Raw genomic sequence first — 22715 nt, 5'->3', positions numbered from 1 at the left:
GGTGCCCAAGAACTAAACTGATGGTGCCAAGGAGGTGGATAAAATTGGGTGCCCAACCTGAGAGAACTGTGGGCTGAGGCTGTGAGTGCTTGGTGGCCCTGTTGAGGGAAGGCAGAACCACATCCACAGCTCCTCCACAGGCACTGGCAATGCAGCACTGTTCTCCTGGCATTGGGCTGGGGGAACCCAAAACAGGGATGACACATGGGATGTTCATGGCAATTCTTCATGCACACACACACGAAGTCACAACCCCAGCACGTGCCACTCATGCTCATACCCCTGTGCACACTGACAGGCACCCACACGCTCCACACCCTCAGGAATGCCTTCCTGCCAGCACCCCCAGTCCCCATGTGCACACCCTGATACCTCCATGAACCTCCAGCATCCCCTGCACACCCCACACCACGGGGATACTTGCCCACACTCCTCCTCCATGCTATGTACAGCCTGTCTTCACTCACTCCATGCCCCATGTATTCCCTGTCTGCTGGTACACTCACTCCCCACAAACCCCACACCACGCACTCTCTCCATCCCCATTAACACTTACCCATGCCTCAATCACATTCAATCCACACTGTCCACACTTGACCACACTGCACACACTTGTTTTATACTCCCCAGACCCTGTGCACACAGGCATTGGGATTGAGAACAGTCATACCCTCCACACTTCACACATGCCACCCTCACCACTTGCACTTTCTCTGTACTGCATGCACACTCACCCCATGCCATGCATCCTTATGCCATACCTACTCCCATGCCCTATGCAGCTACCCCACACCACACACACATCACACCCCACACACCCTCATCCCTGCCATGCACACTCACCCGTGCACTGCTTTCTCACTGTGCTGGGGTACAAGAGTCCCCTCTACTCATGCATGCTGTGCACACTCACTCTTGTCTCACACACACTCAACCAAGCCACGCACAATCACCCTGCACCCTGTGCCCTCATCCACACCTGCTGCACTCTCACGCTGAGCACATTCACTCCACACCTGGTGTATGCTTATCCCACGCCATGCACATTCACCCATGCTCTGTGCACACTCTGCTTCCTTGCGCACACCGCTAAACCCCACGCCCACAGCACCTTTCCCCCATGCCCTGAGCACACTCCTCCCAGAAGCGTGCGGTCCCCCAAGTCCTCACGAATATGGTCCCACAGCACGCACACTCACCTTGCACCCCACGCACGGTCCCACACCGTGCACACATGCCCACGCGCACTCAGCCCTCGCCGCTCTCCAAACCCACGCCGCACACGCTCGCCCCACAGCACGAACACTTACCCCGCACCCTGCGCACGCTCCTCCGCGCTGAGCATTCCCACCACACACACTTCCCCGCGCGGTGCGCGCTCACCCCGCACACCGTGCCCACTCACCCACGCCGTGCCCAGCCCACGCCGCCCTCTCCCCCAGCCCCGCGCCCGCTCTCCAGCCGCCCGTGCCCGCTCCCCCCCCGCCGCCCGCTCCCTCCCCGGCAGGCTGCGTGCGACACGCCGGCTCCCCGCCCCGCTGCCACCCTCTGCCCCGTCCTTCCCCCGCGGGCTCCTGTCTGGACGTGTCGGGACTCGGGCTCCGGGCGCTGAGTAATGCTCGGCGCAGCGCGATCCCAGGCAGAGCCGCTGCCGCCGCCGCCGCCGCTCCGCGCCCCGCGCTCCCGGGGCGCTCCGGCCGCGACCGCGCTCGCTCCGCCGGAGGCCCGGCGACACCGGCGGCGGAGGGCGGCGGGGGGGCCGCGGCTCCCCATGTGCCTGCGGGCCCCGCGGGAGCCGCGGAGCCGCTCGCCCGGCGAGCCCTGCCCACGCCCGCCGCGGCCCCGGAGCCCCGGGGCGCCCTGGGGAGCGGCGGGGGAGCGCACCCCGCGGGCCGAGCGCCCCCCCGGCCCCCCGGCACGTCCCGCCATGGGGGGCTGAGCCGGGGGGCTGCGTGCGGCGGGGCGGCGGCGGGCAGGGCGGGGGGCGCGCAGCCCTCGCCGGGCTCGGAGGGCGCCGGGGCGGCGGGAGGCGGGGGGGGCATCCCGGGAGGATGGCAGAGCCGCCCCGGCGAGCCGAGCCCCGGCGCGCAGGGAGCCAGTGAGAGGGAGGAGAGGGGAAAACACAAACAAGCAAACAACCCACAACAAACAAAGCGGGCAGAGAGCAGCGCCGAGCCCCGCCGCCCCTGCCCCAAAGGCGCCCGCCCGCCCGCAGCCCGCACAGCCGCTGCCCCAGCGAAGATGCGCCCGGCCCTGGCCCACGGACTCTGCTCGCTGCTGCTCAGCCTCTGGGTACCCAGGTAGGAGCTGCACCCCTCCATCCCCAGCCCCGCCGCGGAGAGCCCCGGCCCCGCGGGGAGGGCGCCGGGGAGCCGCCGCGCCCAGCCCCGCACCGGGGGCGGTCTGCCCGGGGGGCTCCTGGGGGTCCCGCCGCCCCAGCCCGGCCCCGCACGGTTGCGGCCCCCCGTTCCAGGGGCTGTCAGGGCTGCTGCCCCCTCCGCCTTCCCTCGTCCCGACGGAACGCTGGCGGGATGCGCAGCTTCTCCCGCTCCGGGAGGCTGTGCCCCTTCCTCCCCGGCCGGAGACGCTCCGGCGCACGCCCCGACTGCCTCAGTTTCCCCGCTCGCCCGCGGTGGACGGGGGAATGCGGCTGGGATGTCACTGTCGTGGGGGTCGGTGCCTGCTGGATCGCCCTGGGTCCCCTCCCTGGCTCCGCCTGTCCTAAATGCTAGAGGGGTAAGAGGGGGCCACCTGCTTTACAGAAAGCGAACCCCCAAATTCACCATCCCTGTACGTCTTCGCCTTCCTTCTGCTCACTCCCAAACTTGTGCGCTGCAGGCAGCCAGGGGTTAATTCTGGTGCTGGTATGAGTGGGGGGGGTCCCCCGCCCTTCCCCCTCCCTCCAGCCCCTTTAAATATAATTTGTTAACGTTGGGACTTGTATTAATTAAAGCAGCAGCCGCTGCAGCCTGTGACCTGGGGGCCTGTCACCGTGAAATCAAGTTTAAATCCAGATTTAAAGGGGGAAGAGAGATGGGGGGAGCGCTGTATCCTCCTAAGAAGTGTGACAGTGACAGCTTCTTACCGGTCCCTGGCTCTCCTGAGCCCTGGGTGGAGCAAGAGGCAGAAGGACCTTCCCTCCACTCTCCGGAGCTCCTGCCTCAGTTTCCCTGCAGTGCAATCGGGAGAAAGACCGTAAAATCGCCCCCATCCCGGGATACCCTGGGAAAAGATGGCAGACGCTGTGTCAGGCTCAGGACACAGCAGGGAACGAAGTTGTTGCAGTGGTCGGGGCAGGAGCTCCTGGGGTTGGGGATGGTGGTACCTGTGTCCTGCTCTGCATCTTTTGTCAGCCAGGGCTTGCTTGACAGTGGAAATGAGTGCAGGAAGCCAGGAAGAAAATTTCCTCTCCTGTGTAGGGGTTTTGGAGGGATGCACTTTCTTTGTCTCTCTTCTCTGCTCCACCTCGACTCTCCCTATTGGAGTCACTGTGGATTTGCACTGGGGCATATTCATATACTACCCGTGAAAGTGGTGGGATGGGTATAAACACCCTTGGCAACCTGGAGAAAGCAGCAGCCTGATCCTGACAGTTCTCTCTCTCCCCTGAGCAAGCTGTAATTCAACAGAGACGCTGGGGCTGAACGCTCCCTCCAGAGCTGGGGAGAGCTCAGAGCTGAGTGCTGATCTGGGGAACTCATCCCCTGACAGCTGCTTCTGTCCATGTTCCTGCACCAGGCTTGCAGGGTTAGAGGGAATAGAGGGAGGGTAACCCTTCTCCCCAAGACCTGGCAGCTGCAGTCCTTCCTCCAGCATCCTCCTCCAAGTCTTGTTTCTGTAATCGAAGTTCAAAGGGCTTTGAGCTGCTTGTTTCTCTCAGGGACCCAGTTCTTGCCTGTCCCAGGGAGCAGGGAGAGACCTTCCTGGGGACACCTCCCAACAGTGACCAAGCTCTCCTGAACAAGCAGTGGGGTGGTGCTGAGCTCCTAATGGACCGTGCTGCAAGATGCTGGATACTGCTGGGCATCCCACTGTCTGCTGCTTGCTTGACATTGTTTATCCCAAAGTCCTTCAAGCCATTCCTTGGAGTTGGGCAAACACTTCCTACTGTCTCCTTCTCCAGATCTGTCTGTCATGTGTATCTCTGTATTAGCTCCAGGCATCTCTTTCTGGACATGCTTTGTCTCTCCACACCCCACATCTCATATCCCATCTCCACACACTCCATCTATTTCCTCATTTCCCCAGGCAGCATCTCTATTTGTTAAAATACCTGTACCCCTGCTGTGGACCACATGCGTCTCCTTACACCCATCCATTTGCTGCTCTCTGTGCTTCTGTCACCACAAGCATCTGGTTCAGTGGGGCTATGATGTGACAGTGGACTTGGGATTGTTGCTGTTAGCTTGAGGATGGTTGGCACAGTGCTTGGCTCCAAATTTCACAGCTGAGCTGAAAAGAAAATCACTCCCTTTACCTCCCTTTCAAGGTCTAGCAGTGTTGGGGGGATACAAGAGGTGCAAGGAGGGGGTCAGCCAGCAGCAGAGATGGAGCTAGACATGGAATGGTCCTCCTGCTCCAGGGTGTCTCAGTTAAACCACGGTTAAACCCACGCTTTCTGTGGAAGGGGAGTTGGGGTAATGTGTGCTGAGGGTCTGCAGTGCATGGCCAGTGTGGGAGATCCCTGGGGGAGCCCACAGAGAAGGTGCAGTCCTGGGAAATGCTGAGGCAGAATGGTCAGATTTTACTTCTGCCAGAGTGTCTGTACTGCACTTATGTTGTTGGAGGGGACTGCAGCCCCAGTGCTGCTGGTTTTCTTTGCCTAGATAAGCTGCCATTGAGCACAGGGTTTTTCCAGCCTTCCCTGTAGACCATGGGCACAATGTGGATTGAGGAGCATCTCCCTTCCCTGTGTGCATCCCTCCCAGACTTTTCCCCTTCCCCAAATGGCAGACCAAGTGGTTGACCCATTGCTTGCTCTGAGCTCAAGGGTGTCCTTTGCCCTCCCAGCTCCTGCTCCAATGAGATCCTGGGCCTGAAGCTGCCGTCAGAGCCGGTGCTGAATGCCAACACGGTGTGCCTGACCCTGCCGGGGCTGACGCGGCGGCAGCTGGAGGTGTGTGTGCGCCACCCTGACGTCACCGCCTCCGCCATCCAGGGCATCCAGATCGCCATCCATGAGTGCCAGCACCAGTTCCGGGACCAGCGCTGGAATTGCTCCAGCCTCGAGACCAAGAACAAGATTCCGTACGAGAGCATCATCTTCAGCAGAGGTAAGGGTTGGGCGGCTCCCGCCTGTCCCACTATCCGGCACTGCCCTCTGGAGCCCTCCTGGGTTCCCCCTGGGCCCCTGCACAGCTCTTCCCTGGCCCAGGGGATGAGGTGAGCTCTTCAGCATCCCCATGGACGAAGGCAGAGAAGTGTTACAATCTGCCAGATGAAGGAGCACTGCACAATGGCAAAGCTGCTCCATACACCTTTGTACCTGCACTGGCCTTTGTCCTGAGCTGCTCCTCCCTGACCAATTCCAGCTGCTCCTAAGGCTCTTTCCAGGCCCTCGTGCTTTCTGGCATCTTCTCCCTGTGTGGTGTAGGCTCTTTGGAGCAGTGCCATGGGTGTGCAGGTGGTTCTCAAGGTGGTTGCCTTGCTCTAGGATTTGGTATGGTGTATACAGTTGAGCATCTTGGGTCAGTCCTGCTCTGGGGATGGTGTTTTAGTGTGTTGTGGTGAGCTGAAATGCCCCTAACTAGTGGGACATAGCTCTGAGCCCGTCACCCTGATGTTCTGCCCTTGTGCTGGCTTGCCAGTGCAGAGAGCTAAAGGCTGTTTCGTGGTACCCTAAAGCATGATGCCAGAGGGAGCAGGGATACAGGCTGTCCTGGGAGCTCACCTGCCCACAGAGCCCCCAGGTGCACTGCTGAGAGAACTCTCCTTGCTCTCCACATTCTGCCAAGGGTCCTGGTGCCAGGATCTCATCTCCCTCACAGCCATGTCTAGCTCTGCCTGTGTCAGAGCCTCCCTGATTGATACTCTCCCTCAGGAGCAGACCCTGGGCGTGCACAGGGGCTGGCCTGCATGGTGCAGATTAGGGTTGTGACCTGATGGGATCTTCTAGAGAACTTGAATGTATGTTTTCACCTGAATACCCTTTCTTGAAGCCTGTGCCTCAGTATATTTCTAAGTGCCCATTGCTGCAGATGGGAAGGGCAATAGGGTGCCAGTGGCTGGCAGTGAGGGTGCTGAGGGCAGACCAGGTGCCCAGCACACATACCACTTCTCCAGCTCACAAGAAGAGTGAAAACTATCTAAGAAACTGCTCATGTACCCGCTTTGTGAGCCTCTCAGCCTGATGCCCATTAGAGAGTTACAACCGTTCACTCTTCTTCAAACATTCTTTCACATCCTACATCTTCTTTCCCTGGGACTATGAGGAGACTCTCAAAGAGGAGAGGTTGACAGCTTGAGTCATTGAGGGGATGTGGTGGCAGGAGCCCATAGACAGCTGTAGCAAGTGGGGAGAAGGCTGGAGAGGGGATCACAGAAGTGTTTTGGTGTCTGAAGATCCCTCATGTCCAGGGCAGCCTGGACAGCCTCGCTGGATGGAATGCTGCCTTGGAGCATGTGTGGCATCAGAGCTGTGGTCCTGCCATGGAGCAGCCCTGGTCCCTCTCAGGACCTTAGTGCCTGGAGAAGGGCAGAGTGTTTTCCCTCTGTAAGCAGTGCCCAGGTTAGAGCCTGGCAGGAAGGGTGGGGACTGTCAGCCCTGATAAGCATCGAGGTATTTCCAGGTCCTGAGGAATGCAGTTCACTTCTAGTCTCCTCGGGCGCAGGAGACACCGACTTGCTGGCTCAAGTTGCTCACACACCCAGACAAGCTTCTTTGCTCCAGGTCCCACCAGGCTGGGTGAGAAGCACCAGCAGCAGAGAGCATTGGTTTGCATCCCTCCCTCAGCCCACCTTGTCTGCTGGTGGCCCCAGTGACTTGCACCTCATTTCTGTCTCAGATGCTCCTGCAGCCCTTCCTGCTGTCAGGGCTGTGAACGATGTATTTGGAGACTCCCACAGACCCTGGACTTCTGCCCCTGTCTTGAGCTATTGGATATGGCTCAGCCCAGGCTCTCAGCATTGGTGGGATCCCATTCTCTGGAATGGAGACACAACAGCCAGCAGCAGGGCAGGATGAAGGTAGGGCTGGAGCATCAGAGCAGGCAGGCATCTCATCACGCTCCTGTTTTGGCAGCAGAGGTTGCAGGATGAGCTCCAAGCACCCAAGCTAGCTCATGTAGTTGCTTGGAACTGTTCTGGCATGGAACAAGCCTTGAAGCTGGAGCCCTGGCCCACTTTGAACCCACTCGTGTCCCTCAATAACAGTGCTGGAGCTCTGGGCTTTGCCTTCCATCTGTTACAGGCACAGCCATCAGAGAGGGGATGCATCTCAGTGCTGGAGGAGAGGCGAGTGGTAGAAGTGAGGGGTGCAGGCTCCGTGGTGCAGATTTTAATGCATCTGACCTCCAGGGATCAGGTCTCTGCTCTGAGCCCTGCCCCAGCCTTGCTGTGCCTGGGAACACAACGTGCTTGTAGGATCATTGTTTGTAACCTGAAGTGACAGACCCCTTTAATCTTTCATTCCTTTTCCCACTTCTTCTGCCATCAGCTCAGCCGTGCGTGAATCTCACTTTAAATTATTTGTAGCTGGCTTCTCCCTCCCGCTCTCCCCGCTTGGCTCCGCTCCCCAACTCTGTCCTGTCCTCCTGCATCTCTCACATCTTCTCCATGAGCCAGACAGGATGCAATACTATTCCAACCTGTCCCATGGTGCCTGTCCCACACTCTGGCCAGTATCCAGGCACTCAGTGGAGCCAGGGACCTCATCCCCTGGGGACAGAGAAGAGGACGATGGCAAAGGGGTGCCCATCTCCTCATCCCGCTGAGCTGATCCCAGAAGTTTGAGTGCAAGCCCTGGGGAGACAGGAAGGAGAGGCTTCAAATCGGACAGGGCTGGGAGTCTGGAGTGGCTCCAGAGCAGCATACTGGAGACAGAGATGCTGACAGCATCCTGGGCAGAGCACAGACCTGGGAGATGCTGCCATCCTGGAGCACAGCAAACAGTGACTATGAGGCACAACAGCAGGTTAGTGGAGGGCAAGGGAGGTGCCCAGGAGTGTACCATCCCTGCTCTCACAGAGCCACTGGATTCTATTAACACCACCATGATCTGTGGGTTTTTCAGGTCTGGTCTTTTCTTGCTGCATCCTTGGGGTATGAGATGTCCTTTGTACCCTCTGTTGAGTCTCCAGTACCATCTGCACCCCCCATTCTCCTTGGCCCATGTGCCCTGCATGTTAAGCCAGGCTCAACAGTGCTATTGCAAATCCTCCTCCAGTTTTCCCTGGCTCCCCAGCTGGCTGCCCATGTACTCGTCACCTTCCTGCCCATTCTCTGGCATTGTCACTTCTGCCAGGACTCTCCAGTGCTGGCCCTGGTCCCATCCTTCTCTACTGTACCTCCCTCTCCCTCCATGTGCTCACCTGGCTGACAGGAGACATCCTCTCTTGGCCTCAGGAGATGTAAGGGGATGGGGCAGTGAGGTGGAGGCAGGTGGCTGCATCTACACCAGCAGTGGAAACAGGACCCCTGCTCCTGCTCCAAGGGTGAGCAGCACGATTGTGTCCACCTCACTGGAGAGCATAGCCTGTTGTCCTGGTATATTGTCCCACCACAGCATCTGTGGGCTGCCAGGCCCTGTGTGGCTGGGCTGGGCTGACCTGTGCCTGGTTCTCTGACAAAAGCCAAGCTGCAGATGGTGGTTGGTCACTGAATCTTGGTCCCTGTCCAGTATGTGTGCTCCCAAGGGTGGGTACAATGCCATCAGGGCTGGGACTGTCTGGCTGCTGGGCAGAGGCTGTTTGGGGTGTGCTATGAGACTAACTATTCCCCTTTGCTTATCCCAACCCCAACCCCATCTACATGGAGCTCTGAAAAAATTAGGATGCCCCATGGAGGGGCTGGGTGTCCTTGCAGGCCTTCAAAGGCTCATGGCTGGAGGGGACGTGACTCTGGAGTTCAGTGTCTCTTGGTTTCTGCAGCCTTTGGAGAGAGGGGTGATGCTTCCATGCCCTGTGCTCACCTTAGAAGGGCTCACTGGTAACAAGGGGCCTGCATGGCCATGGCCAGATCTTGATTCCTTCCAGCAGGGAGTGGGGGACTCCCTGCAAGGATGGAAACACCAGGTGCTGGGGCCCAGCCAGCTGTGAAGCGGAGCTTGGGGAAGCTTTGCTGTGTGCTGAGGGAGGCAGGTGCTGTTCCAGCAATCCAGGGAGATGCTGCCAAGCGCAGGACCCCGGCTCCCAGCTCTGCAGAGCCCCAGCCAAGCTCTGGTGCCCGCAGACCGCAGTGCTGGCCTGGCACACCTGCAGCTGGGCTGCTGGCAGGGTTTTGCGCACCCCCAGGCAAACCAAGGGCTTTGCCCACCTGGCCTGGAGCACATGCGGGTGCTGTGGATGCTTGGCTTCACCCCTGTGGGCTCCCCCGTTGCCTGGACCTTCTCCCCAGTGAGGGTGCAAGTGAGACCCGGGGGCAGGCAGGGCTCCTGGCCGTGCTGGGCTCGGCTCTGCAGCCTGCACGGCAGCGAGGGCTGCTCGCTCCCAGCGCCGTGGGCGGACAGGCAGCAAGGCTGCGGGCTGTCCCTGGCACGCTCAGGAAGGTGCAGGGAGGCAAGTTGGGATCTGCAGGGAGGCATTTAGTGCCTGGTGCTGGGCCAGACCCTGGCAGGTTCACCTGCAGTTTAATTAGGGAGAGGGGAGGGGAGGGAGCTGGGCTGGGGGAGAGGCAGCGTGTTGGGACTGGCCGCCTCGGCAGGCCTCGCAAGAGGTGGTGGGAGAAGTTCTCCTCTGCCTTATATCAGGGCTGGGGCAATGTGCCCACAGCTCCTGGCAGCTGCAGCCCACTTCTGGGGGGTATTGCCATGAAAGGGGCAGCTGAGCATCCCTGGGGTACCCTAGGGTGAGCCTACATGAGGCTGTCCCTGGCTCCCTCAGTGCCACCCAGGCATTGCAGTGATGGGTGCTGGGAGAGAGTTGCTGCCTGGATGTGATGGTGAGCTGTGGGAGGAAGGCCATGACTCCAGCTCTTCCTGGTTTACAGACTGTAGAGCCCAGAGCTGTGCCTGAGCCAGCCCTGTAGCCTTCATTGCCTATCTGCCTGAAAGATGGAGGAGCTGCAGCATCCATGGTGGAGCCAGTGCTGCTGGGACTTGGGGTCTTGATAAATGACACCCCATCTTGTAGGCACATCTTAACAGGGAAAACTTTCCATCCTAAAAAAGCTGCTTTGGGGTTTGACCTGGGGAAGAGATTTCAGACCTTCCCTCCTTGCTTAGCATGGTGTTTGAGTACACAATAGGCTGGATGCTGCTGGTGGTGTCAGGATTCTGTCCTCCATTCCCTCTTCCCTGCAGGGTGCAATACTTCTTGTACCTCCCACTGCTACACCTCTTCTGTGGTCTCTGGAGGGATATGGTGATTCAAAAATAACTGCTGAGGTCTTAGGTGGCGGGGGTAGCTGGAGAGCCTCCCTCCAAAGGGCTCAGGGCTGGCCACCACATGCCACTTTTGGCTGCCATTCCTGGAAGCTTCCACCCTTGCTGAGCCCAGGAGGCAGGTGGTTGTTGCAGCCATGTTGCCCATTGCTTTGCTTCAGTCCTCTGTCTCTGGTTTGGCTGGGGTAGAGCAAGGAATGTAAACTGGACCTCCTGGCAGAACTATACTGGCATAGCTGCTGTGATCGCAGCACTGCCCTGACCCTCTCCTCCCCTTTGCTCAGAGCTCCCCATGAGAGCAGGTGAGAGAAGAGGGGGAGAAGTCAGGGAAGAATGGTGGGGCCAGGCAGAGTGACACTGAGCAGGAAAAGGACCATGATGAGATGGGAACAAGACGTCCTGAATGCTGTGATGTCATGTCCTGGGGACCAGTCTGTCCCCTGCTCACAGCCTGGGGAATGGCAGCTCCAGGGACAAGGACCCATACCTCATCCATCAGTTCACATGTGCATGGAGAGCACTGGAGGAAGAAGGAGGGCTAGGGCTTTAAACCATGGGTTTTCCAGCCGTGGAGGGTGCTCAATCAACCTGACCTCTTTACCTGTAAGGACACGGGCTTGCTAGACAGACTGGGTGGGGTAGAGCTTGTGTCTGGGCTCCAGAAGGGATTTTAAGGAGATGCCACACCGGAAATTATTTTTTAGGCTGGAGAAATGTGCAAGAAAGAGGCAGGGCTGAGAGGAGGGTGTAGTGCTGGGTGAAGGGTTTGCTGCCCCTGTCCCCAGGTGCTGGCTGTGCGAGGAGCTGGTGATGCCCAGCAGAGTGGGAGTGACGAATTGGGCTGTGCCCAGGTTTGGCATATGAAGGGCTGAAGCTGGCCCAGATGGTGGGATCAGACAACTGCCATAGGGAGGATTTGGGAACCCAGGAGACCTTTCTGTGCTGGTTCTCCATCCTCCACTGCTCCCCTGAGGACTGAAGTTCCCCAGATGTGGGCCTTCATGCTCCAGCAGCGCTGTGGGTGTGTTGCAGGCACTGCCTGCCAGCACTCTCCCTGGGGAGGCTGCACGGCACAGTGTACGCACCAGCAGCCCCATTACCTGCCCGCTGAAAAATGTTGTTCAACTTGTGCATGGAAAGAGGCAGGCTGAGAGCAAGCTTGTCCCACACCGAGGGGAAGCTGGGAGAGGCTCCTGCTGGCTTTTAAGCAGCGCCTCGTTAATTTTTTAAATGCACCAGTGTCAAATTAACACACAAAAGAGCAGCACGACTTTAAATGCAGGTTTCCGGGCTGCATTTCATTTTCCTTTAATAAGATCATAGCGTTTGCTCAGCGGGCGGCAGCGAAGCGCGGAGGAGACGTGCGTGATGGGGAGCGCTGCCAAGGACGGGCGACAGCAGCGCCTGCACTCTCACCTCTCGTGACTCTGTGGAGAGCTTTGGGGTGCTCACCCCTGCTTGATGGCATGGAACTGGTAGAGAAAACGCCTCAAAACCTGTAGTCTGTTCAGCTGTGTCGAAGCCAGGGCCAATCAAACTGCTCGTGTCCAACAGAGGGAGAGAGGCTGGAAACTCCAGCTATTTATTTATTCACGTGTGACGCCACGGCACAAAATCTGGCACTCCCTCCATCCTCGCCTCATGCTGGGGCCGGTCACTGTGCACCAAAGCAAAGGGCACTGCAGGCTCCCTGCCTGACCTGGGAACCACAAACAAAGATATTACGTTGCATTTCAAATAAAATAGAAACTCCCAGGGAGGAGAGGGTCCTCACCTGGCTTCAGCCAAGAGATTCTCAGGCATCCCCTGCTCACAGCCACATGGAACCTCATGGAACCCCTTCTGTGAGACCTGTCCCTGTCCCCATCTGCCCTGGCCCCAGAAAATGACACTTGTGGATGTCCTCGCTCCCTAGCGTTTAACGACAACCATCTGCTGCCTCTGGCAGTGCACGGTGTGGTCACGGCATGCTCTAACTAACTAGGGATGCTCATTTTTTTCCAGCGTGGTATCACATTTAGAGTTTCTTGTGGGATCTGGCAGGGTTGAGGGTGGGAAGGGATATGGGCAGATGAATGGGGCTGGACAGGCAGTGCAGCCTGCTCTTTTTACTGCCTAATCTGCACCCTGTGAGTAAGCAAAAGTGGCCCATTCTTCAGAAGAAATATCTCTTGGTCAGCATTATATTTAGTATAGTAGGAAACACTGAGTGGAGAGAGGAGGAAGTATTGCCTTTCCCATCAGAGCCATGATGCCTGAGCAGTGCTGGGGTGGCATCTCCTGGAGTGATGTGAGAGCAGGGTGACGGTGGAATCTGGAGGCCAGCTAAGGCAGTGCCCCTCAGGGCAGCAGTGTGTCCTGGTGGGGATGGGGCTGGAGAGCAGAGCGTGGGGATTCACTCATGGCCTATGTGCGAGCTGGTGCACCAGGAAAAAGCAGGATACAAGCTGAACCTCCAAGTCCCCACACCCCAGTGTGACAATGAACTCATCCATCCCGCCGCGGGGGTGGTGCCACCCAGCCTGATCCCCACTTTCTCTTCCTTGCAGGCTTTCGGGAGAGCGCCTTTGCCTACGCCATAGCAGCGGCTGGCGTGGTGCACGCCGTGTCCAACGCCTGCGCCCTGGGGAAGCTGCAGGCCTGCGGCTGTGACCAGAAGCGCCGCGGCGATGAGGAGGCGTTCCGGCGCAAGCTGCACCGGCTGCAGCTGGAAGCCATGAACCGTGGCAAGGGCATGGTGCACGGGGTGCACATGGAGCACATGCCAGCAGAGACCCCTGGCCTCCAGGACTCCTGGGAGTGGGGAGGCTGCAGCCCTGATGTGGACTATGGAGAGAAGTTTTCCAAGGATTTCCTCGATTCCCGAGAAACCTACAGGGATATCCACTCCCGCATGCGGCTGCACAACAACCGCGTGGGCCGGCAGGTGAGTGCGGCACTGGGGACGGCTCTGGGGAGATGATGGTGAGAACAGGATCCCCAGGACACGTGTGGGAAGGCTGTGAGGGACTCATGCTGGCTGCTGTGGAACCATTGGTGAGTCTGGGATTGCCTCTCCCCAGCTTTGCCCAGAAAAAGAGCAGTGATGCCCTTAGCAGGAGGGGCTGGTCAAACACCTGCTGGGAGCAGTTCCCCTGAGCATTGCTGCTGTGACCTTGCCAAGGGATGCTGTCCCAGGCCACTGTCACCTGTCTGTGCTGCGGTGATGCTCCTGGGGTGGCACAGCAATGGTTCTGGCTTGTGCCTCTCAGGATCTGGCTGCTGGGCAGCTGCAGTTGGAGGAAGTTAAAGACAGGGAGGGGAAGGTCACTGGCATCATGGGGACACAGCACAGATTCTGCAGCACCCAGCCATGTCTCTGCCTCCAGAAAGGGAGCCAGTGCCCTGAGGAGGCAGATGTGAATGAGATTGAGTTAGGCAGTGGGCTCCTGTACCAGCTGGGAAACACAGTGTGCCCTTGGGAGCAGAGGTGACAGCCCACAGCCTTGTCCCCCATCTCTAGCAGTGTGCTGGAGCCTGTCCAGGCAAGCAGGACAGCCTCCCCTCCATTCTTATGATGTCAGCTCTTGTTAAAGGTACTAATTAGTAGCTCACTCTGTCTGGTAGCTGTGGTTTAAAAGCAGCCTGACATTGGAGACAAAAAGCATGCAGGCCGGAGGGGCTGGGAGGATGGTTGCATTTCCCTGCCTGCTTTTGCTCACAGCAGGTGCTTGAGAGATCACATCCATTGAATCCAGCAGGACACACGTTCCCAAAACCCCAGCTACATGCTGCCAGGGTAGTGCCAAGGGAGGTGTAGTGGCTGCAGGAATAAATAATTAAAGGTCAGAACTCCACAGGGAATGCTTCTTGGGATAGCTCAGACATTTGGATGTGCCTCTTGCTTTAAGTATGTTTGAAGCCAGCTGTGAGGCGAGGATGCTGCAGAGCAGGACATTAATGTGTAGCTTTCTCTGATGCTGGAGCTGAACTTTACCACCCTGGAGAAGCCACCCCAGTTTGGCCAAGCTGTATATGCCTGGGGAATACCAAAACTTTTGATTTGTTTAGTTTTGTTTGCTTGTGTGTGGTGAAAGCTCACTCAGTGTTAGGCAGCTAAACCCTCAGCAGGCTGCTCTGGCCCAATCTGGGCAAGACCCCCATTCCAGTTCTGACTGCAGGGCTCATCCTGATTCCCCTATATCTCTCCATGCCCTGGATCTCTGGGACTCATTGGCAGTGCTTAGAAACCTGTGGTCTGTGTTCCCTATTTCCCAAGGGAAACCTCACAGCCTGCAGAGGGTAGGGAAGGTGAGAGAGGAATATTTGCTCTGGTGAGATGTCACGAAACATTTCCTGTGGGATCCAGTAACACTGAAAATGCCTGGGGTCTGCTTGTCCCTGAGGGCAGGCAGGCATGGGACTGGCAATGTCAGCTCTTGGTGGCTTCAGTGACAAGATCTGGACTGCTGAAAGAAGCCTGGGAGCTAGAAGAAGAGGCAGAAGAAGCCTAAAGGAATAAAGGAGGGAATGGTACCTGTGCAGGTGGGGAAGCAATGCCTGGACAGGCTGCCCAGCTCAGGAGCCTTGTTGAGATGAGGGTGTGAGCCCATGTGTGATGGCTGTGGGTGCCAGGCATTGGAACAAGGAGATGATGCTGTGCCTGGTCTGTGTCTGTTGGTGCTGTGCTTATTGCCAGTGCTGGTCCTGGCCCCACTGAGGATGGGTTCTCCAGCTCCCCACCTGCTCTTTTAGCAATGCTGTAGGTCCCACACCCACCCAAGCCCCACTTACTACTAGAAGCAGTTTTCCTGCTGTAATAAGGAACAGTCTCCTGGGATTTCCCAGGAAAGGAATGGCTGTGCTGATTGCAGCAGCTCTGTGGCCCTCCCCTCCAAGTCCTGAGGCTTATCAGAGCAGAGATGTGGACATGCACACCTCGTGCCATGCCCTCCATGCACCATCCCTCTCCATGCACCAAGAGCTGCAGCGCCCAGAGCTCTCCAGCATCTCACTGATTCTGAGCATCCTCTCTGTGGTTCCTGTGTATCCCGAGGGTGCTGTGCGTGTGGGTAAGCCTGTCTCCTGGCTCGGACCCTACAGTGCTGGAGGGAGGTGACAATTCCATGAATGGTGGCATCTGGTGCCATCAGATGTGGGTTTCTGTAGTGTAGTGGTTATCACGTTCGCCTGACACGCGGAAGGTCCCTGGTTCGAAACCAGGCAGAAACACACTGATTTTTCCTTTTTACGTCCAGCCATGGAGCTGGGCAGGGGATTGCAGCATCCTCTGGTAGTGGCAGCAGTGACCTTGGTCCTGAGGAACGGGAACCCTGGGATAATCATTGCTTGGTCCAGCTCAAGACTGAGGTTGGTGTTCTGCATCCCTGGGAGGCAGCAAGCTCCCCAGCAAAGAGCAGCAGAAGTGTGAAAGAGGCTTTGCAGGTCCTCCTAACTCACCAGATCACAGAGCAGGAGAGGATGAAAGGAAGCCAGGAACTACCCATTACCCTCACAACAAAGACCTACGATAAAGCTCTTATGAGCGTGCCTGGGAGGAGCTGGGAATGTGCAAAAGAAAGCACCAGCGAGTCCAGGCATGTGTGGAACTTGGGTGTCTATGAGACAGGGAAAGGACGGGTATGGGTGCATGGAGAAAACTGAATGACAGAAGCATGGGGCCAAGACTCAGATAGGCCCTTCTTGCATCTCCCAGCTCTGTCAGGGGCCTGTCCTCTCTGTGCTGCCTGTGCAGGAGGGAAAGAACAGGCCATGACTGGTCAGGGATGGATGGGTGTTGTGGTGCTGGGACTCAGGATGCTCAGCAGTGATGGTTTGGGTAATGGAGATGACACTTGACACCTTCTTCAGCCTGTGCTGTGACCAGCTGTAGCTCCAAATGAACACCATACCACTGTCACACCACTGTCCCCTCCATCCCAATGGTGAGCCTGCCAGCCACAGCCCTGTGTGCAGATTTTTCCTGGTCCAGTCAAGGAAGGGAATGTGGGAAAGGATGGGGTCGCAGTGCCAGTGTGCTCCCAAGGATAGTGACAAGAACAGTGGCGAGCAGCTGGTGTTCCTGGCTGGCACACCCAGGACATGGTGGAGAGGCCAGGTAGTTCATTACTTATGAGGTGGAGGCTCTTCCCAGCAGGAGCAGGACTCTCAGCAGGATGAAAGCCAAACTCCAGCCCAGCCCAGACCTCTCCACCATGTGCCCCAAGCTCCAGGCGTGTTTGCCTGACCTGCCTTCATTACCATAACTGCTTAGCAACTTGGAGATTTACTCAAAAACAAGAAAACAAGGAATAAAAACTGCCCACTCCTACCTAAACAAGGCACTCCTGTCACATGTGACCCTCCCAGAGGTGGGGTAGGAATGGCAACATGGGCAGGCATGAAGTCAGGTAGTTGGGCAGGACTGGCATTGTAGGATAGCACTTCACAGAGACAGGTGTCCCCTGGAATGCCCCCACAAGCCCTGGAGCACTGCTCTGGGTATGGGGATCAGCCTGTGGTAGTCTGTCAGCCAAACTCTGGTGAGGTTTGTGTGTCCACATGGGAAGGGAACTTGCTGAAGCCTGTGTCAGCACATGGATATGGGGGCACACAACCCAGCAGGGAATCCCTGTTGGGACAGAGCAGAAGACATTATAAATTGTCTCTTTCCAGGCTGTGTGGGGATGTGTGGTCATGTTGTGTCCCTGGAGATTAATGGGCATAAGCTGTTTCTCTTGGCTTGGCCACAGCATATCCCTTACAGGGATGGGGGATGTAGGGGATCCCAGCATGCAGCCTGGGGGCTCAGCAGCCTTGCCCACAGAATCCAAGGAACTCCACGCTGGCCTCTGGCCCCTGCACCAGCTGTGCTTTTGGGCTAGCCCGAGCTACAGCCAGAGCCCAGCCCATGCACCTTGGCCCTTGAAGGGGGTGGATGTATAGCACTGCCACACTGCAGCCTCTACAGACTGTAAATCAGGGATGTGATCCCTGCTTGGAATTCAGAGGGTGGTGGGAGGCAGCACCTCAGCCCCCTGGCACTGTGGCCAGGTTGGCTGAAGGAAAGCAGGCAAGAGCTAAAAACAGTTGCTCCCAGAACTCCCAGAATGGGACTTTATGGGATGAAGGCCATGCAGTGGGAAAGGAAGAGGAGAGCATCCCTTCCAAACCTGCCCCACTTGCAGTGCTACTGGCTGGTGAGGTGTGTGGGAGACCCTTGCACTGGGGGGGATTCTCAGTGTGGCTGCACACATGCAGCCATGCTGGCTTTTAACTGGGGTCCAGGATCAGGTCAATGCTGCTGGAGCCAAGCAGCAGTGGGAGGTGAGATCCAGGCTCCTTCTCCTCCCCGTGCTCAAATAGCTCACCCTCTCCTTTAGGTGTTAATCCCTTGCTGAAAATAAAAGCCAGTTGGTATTGCCAGGATGGGAAGGGACAGGGCGTGGGACATGAGTTACACTGGGCACAGCAACAGGGTGCAGCCTTGCTGGCTTTGCAGTTCCCGAGCTTTGATGGCTACTCATGCCAGCCCTTGATGTTCCCGTAGTGCCAACCCACACAGAGCTCCATTGTGGCTTCTCCAGTCCCCAAAATGCTTCTCCTTAATGCTAACTCCTCTGTCCTTCCTTCCCCACCCAGGTGGTGATGGACAACATGAGGAGAAAGTGCAAATGCCACGGTACCTCAGGGAGCTGCCAGCTGAAGACATGCTGGCAGGTGACGCCTGAGTTCCGCCTGGTGGGGTCCCTGCTCAAGGACCGCTTCTATGGGGCCACCCTCATCCGGCCCCACAACCGGAACGCGGGGCAGCTGGAGCCGGGCCACGCTCGGCACCGCCGCCGGGCCGGCATCAGCGAGCTGGTTTACTTTGAGAAGTCGCCCGACTTCTGCGAGCGAGAGCCGGCCCTGGACTCCTTGGGCACTCAGGGGCGCCTGTGCAACAAGACCAGCCCGGGCATGGACAACTGTGAGAGCCTGTGCTGCGGCCGCGGGCACAACATCCTGCGGCAGACGCGCAGCGAGCGCTGCAACTGCAAGTTCCACTGGTGCTGCTTCGTGGCCTGCGAGGAGTGCCGCATCACCGAGTGGGTCAGCGTCTGCAAGTAGCCCGGCAGCGATGGGTGCCCACCCCAGGGTGCCAGGGACAAGCACGCCTGCCTGCGGCAGGGGAGGGAGACGGGGATTGGCGCCGGGGGGGAGGTGACCGCGATACCCGCTTCCCTCCGCTCCGAGGGAGCAGGAGAGGACATGCTCGGCACCCTCCAAAATCAGCACTTTGTCGTCACCTGGGAAGGGCAGGGCTGCCCTCTGCCCCCCAGCCCCACATGCGAGCACCAAGGCTCCCGGCCCCGGGAGCGCACGGCCACGCTGTACAGACCGCCGACACCAGCACCACTCGGGGGGGCGGAGGGTGGGCGTGGGAGGGGACTGCCCGCTGGCACCCTGCGCCACGGAGCGGGACGGGGTCGTGGACAGCACGGCATAGGGAGCCCAGGGTGGGAGGGAAGTGGGGGGGACACACACTAGCACTGTGCACAAGTTCCTCCAACCACATGTGCTCAGAGCAGGATGGGGTTGGAGCGCCCCGTGGGATGGAGAAGGGGCACAGCTCCCCGGGCTGGGGCTCACCTCTCACCTCTGGGCTGCCTTGGGCTATTGGGTCATGGCCGGAGGGGCGGGTGCCCGGGGCTGTGCTGTGTGTGTCTGTGTTATTATATGGTAAGTTATTTTCTGATTGTGAATAAAAGTGGATTGGAGACAGCAGAGGTATTTCAGGATGCAGCACCCTGCTCCTCCTGCAGTCAAGGGCTCTCCGTTCCTCTAGGGTGACAGAAGGATGGAGGGGGACTCTCGGTGCTGCTGACCTACTTGCGTGAGACTTTCTCCCTGGTGCTCTGCTGCCATCCCATAATAACCATCCTGTGAGCTGTTGGCAGACTGGCAGGAGATGGGGACACATCGCAGGCATCCCAGACACTTGCAAGGTGGCTGCTGGGAAGCTTCTGCCCAGTTGGATGCATGCTGTGATCCCGTGGGAATCCTGGCTGTTGCCCCCATGCCCGTGACCATGCCGGGGCTGGGAGCTGCCCCAGTCTCCCACACCTGGGGAGGGGCGGTGGGGCTGGAGAGCAGGGAGAGGGGAAGGCAGCATGGGTGGGCAAATGTCAGTTTGCTGTGGTGGTGGGGAGGGCACCCATCTGGCTGCAGCAGCCTTCAGGAGCCAGGCAGTGAATCATGCTGCTGCTGTCTCCTGGCTGATAACTTCCCTGCTCCTCCCACGGCTGTGCACCCCTTGGGGCTACACAAAAAAAATAGAAGTGAATTTTTTAAAAAACTGAATCAAGGAGGAAAATACCAGGCTGGAAGGAAGCGAGCGCCCTGGGTCCAGCAGGGAGTGGCCCGTGTCCTCATTTCATAACACACGCACGCAGCTGGAGCTGGATCAGCTGGGATGGATGCTCTGCCCTTCACCATCCCTGGATGGGAGGGCTGGCTTTTCCTCTCTGGGACGGACCATGTGGATGGGGTCCTTGCTTCTGGAGCCAGGTGAGGACAAGAGAATGTTGTAGATACTGGAAGGAAATACAAGAGCTTCAGTGACCTTGCGGCACCTATGTGGCTGTCTGTCAGCGCAGAAGGGACAAGACACGTGGTCTGCACTGTGGCTCCCAGCAGCAGAGACATTGGGCTGGTGTTCTTGTGGGGAGCAGGATCTCAGCTTGGGGTTTGGGGCACCCAGGCTTGCCCTGTGAGGCATGAAAGCAATGTTGTTCCCTTGGGGCAAGTTTACTCTCACAGGGCATGCTCCAGCAGTTCATTTTCCCTCCTGAGATCCTACTTTTTCATCTCCAATATCTATCTCCAGTATCAAGGTCCTTTTTCCAAATCCCCAAGACTTTTTCCTTTTGGCCATTGCCCCAAGAAATAATTGGACCCCATGAGGTTCCTCTCCCTCTCAGGCTTGTCAAAACCCTGTGTCCCTGAGGTTATGCTACTCAGGGCAGTGGAACTCTGCACATCTCCATGCACTTGGTAGGTGACTTGCCACCTCCCAGGGGCTTCTTTGCAGATGCCTGTCATCTCAGGGCTGCCTGGAGTGATCACTGATTCATCACACAAGCTCTCACACTGCGCTGGCCCCTTCACCCCCTGCTTGCTAATCCCAGGCCAACTGCTCTGCAAGAGCAGGATCCTAGGATATGACTCTCCCATAATGGGACCAGAGTGGGGACAAGGTGTGTTTGATGATGAAGAAGCAATGCAGGGCAGGGCCATCCCCCCAAGGATATATCACATCCCCCAGCGGGGCACCAGGCTCTGGGCATCCTGAATCTGCAAAGACTGCAGCTTGCTCTCACCTTGCCAGCCAATTTTAGGAACACAGCATTGTGAAAGAGCATACCAGTAATGCCAGCACACCTAGGCTGAGGCTCCCAGCACAGTGCCTTTGGCTGAGACTCCCAGAACCAGTGCTCTTTGGTTCTGTAGAGACCCCGTGTGAGCTGGTGACCCTGGGACGTTCAGAGGAAAACATAAGATCCCTTGACCTTGGTCAGTCTGCAGGTGGCATGGTTGGGGTGCAAGTGCAGTGCTGGAGGGGTGCTTTGGGCTGCAGGCAGCATGCTCTGGGTGCAGGCAGCTCCAGGGCACAGGCATCCTGCTTGCAGCATCTCATTTTCCTACTGGGGCCAGCTGGCTCCTGATGCAATACCAGTCTTCAAGATCTGCTCTGTGGCTTCTCTGGCTGAGTGTCTGGGAGCCACAGGCGAGGTGCCAGTGTGCCTGTGGTTACGAAAAGCACTGTCCCCATGCTTCCCTAACGAGGAACCAGCCACTGGGCAGCTGTCCTAGCACCCACATTTCTGGGCAGAGCGCGTGCAGGACACCTCCTTTCCCCACGGCCACTCCTGAGCTTCCAGAGCCAGCTGCCAGTGAGGGCTTGGCTCCCTGAGGTCTGAGCAATCCAAACTGCTCTTCCATGAGGTTCCAAACTTCTCTTCCATGAACCACCCTCCTTGATCCACCAATGGGATATGTCCCAGTCCCACCAAAGAGTCATATTTCCTCACACAGAGGGACTGTTTGAGCCTGCTGAGCTGCTCCAGCCTTGCACATCCTGGTGCATGGCCCCCTGCTGCCCCATGAGGGACATCTCCACCCTGCAGAGCACTGCACACAGTGCTGGCCTGAACTGGAAACGTTCAAGGTGCTTCACCCAAGACAGAAGAGTGACCATCAGTGTAGAACAGCTCAGGCAGATGATGAAGGTGATTTCCAGTAGAGGACACCAGATTTTTTCGATATGTTCCCTACGGAGGCAAATCACTAAGCGAGCTCCAAAACTGAGAAAGGAAATGGCCATTCCTTTCACTTGCATGTCATAAAAGGGCACTGAAGGCTCTAAAGAAGACAGATAGTCCGTGCTGGCAAAACCAGGTAAAACTTACTCCAGTTTCATTAAGTGTTTTGGCCCAAGCTCTATGAATTCCTCCATCCTTGAGGGTCCCTGCTGCTGAGGGAACCCCCAGCCCAGTGGCTCTGTTAGAGCCATGTGAAGTCCAGTGGTTTCCTCAAATTTTGAACTTCCTGGTCTCAGGGGCAGGAAAGCTTCTCAGATCCTTCTAGTAAATTGAAAGTAAATCTCACTTCTTGCCCCTGTGGTTGTGGAGAGTGATGGGAAAACCCGTCCTGAATGTGACTGCTGAGAAGGCAATAGAGAGACCTGAGCTGGCCTGATCAGTTTGTACTTCTGCCAGGTCTGAAGCCAGATCTGTGGCTGTCCAGATGTGAACACCCCAGGCTGGTGCTCTCTCAGAGCCTGGCCTAGTGCCCACCAATAGACAGAGTGGAAGAGCCAAAGGGACAGTGGAATCCCTCCAGCACAGCAGAGTGCTTTCTCCTCTCACCCAAAGCCCCAGCTCATCTTTTGCTTCTGGAAAGCTCCAGCAAGGGTGGGGAAGGTCTCTGGGGGTGGCAGGGGAGTAGTGGGGGGGCTGGGACTTTCCCCAGGAGATCACAGGAGGAACTTTGGCTGGAGGGTGGGGGGAACCGATGAGGAGTTGCTACATCATGCCCCAATGAGCCGTGAGTAACTCCTCTGGTATTTCTTCCCCTCACAGAACAGTCATCAGAGCCAGATCCTGCCTGGGGGAATCACTACTCGGGAACGCCCAGCTCCATCCAAATTCCATTCCTG

At 57.7% G+C, this 22715-nt stretch overlaps 1 protein-coding gene and 1 non-coding gene across 2 annotated transcripts; both read left to right on the top strand.

Annotated features, from left to right (window-relative positions):
- Positions 1–2102: 2102 nt before the first annotated feature.
- On the top strand, positions 2103–19282 carry WNT10A (Wnt family member 10A). Its single transcript, XM_056496440.1, has 4 exons — positions 2103–2300; positions 5011–5273; positions 13087–13463; positions 18158–19282. Exons 1-4 carry the CDS (start codon positions 2242–2244, stop codon positions 18623–18625), a joined length of 1167 nt encoding a protein of 388 aa, XP_056352415.1. The 5' UTR covers positions 2103–2241; the 3' UTR covers positions 18626–19282.
- TRNAV-GAC (transfer RNA valine (anticodon GAC)) lies at positions 15676–15748 on the top strand. The gene has a single exon. It is a non-coding gene; the product is annotated as a tRNA-Val (tRNA).
- Positions 19283–22715: the final 3433 nt, after the last annotated feature.

This window comes from Oenanthe melanoleuca, chromosome 7 (assembly GCF_029582105.1).
Source record: "Oenanthe melanoleuca isolate GR-GAL-2019-014 chromosome 7, OMel1.0, whole genome shotgun sequence".
Classification (NCBI taxonomy): domain Eukaryota; kingdom Metazoa; phylum Chordata; class Aves; order Passeriformes; family Muscicapidae; genus Oenanthe; species Oenanthe melanoleuca.
Note: the sequence above shows the minus strand (reverse complement) of the source record. Positions and strands in the feature narration are given on the sequence as shown.

Bases quoted from the DNA above. Each gene is read 5' to 3' on its own strand.
- WNT10A (XM_056496440.1), top strand. From the start codon at position 2,242: ATGCGCCCGGCCCTGGCCCACGGACTCTGCTCGCTGCTGCTCAGCCTC. The intron at 2,301-5,010 runs GTAGGAGCTGCA...TTGCCCTCCCAG, and splicing joins CTCAGCCTCTGGGTACCCAG to CTCCTGCTCCAATGAGATCC. The intron at 5,274-13,086 runs GTAAGGGTTGGG...TCTTCCTTGCAG, and splicing joins GAGCATCATCTTCAGCAGAG to GCTTTCGGGAGAGCGCCTTT.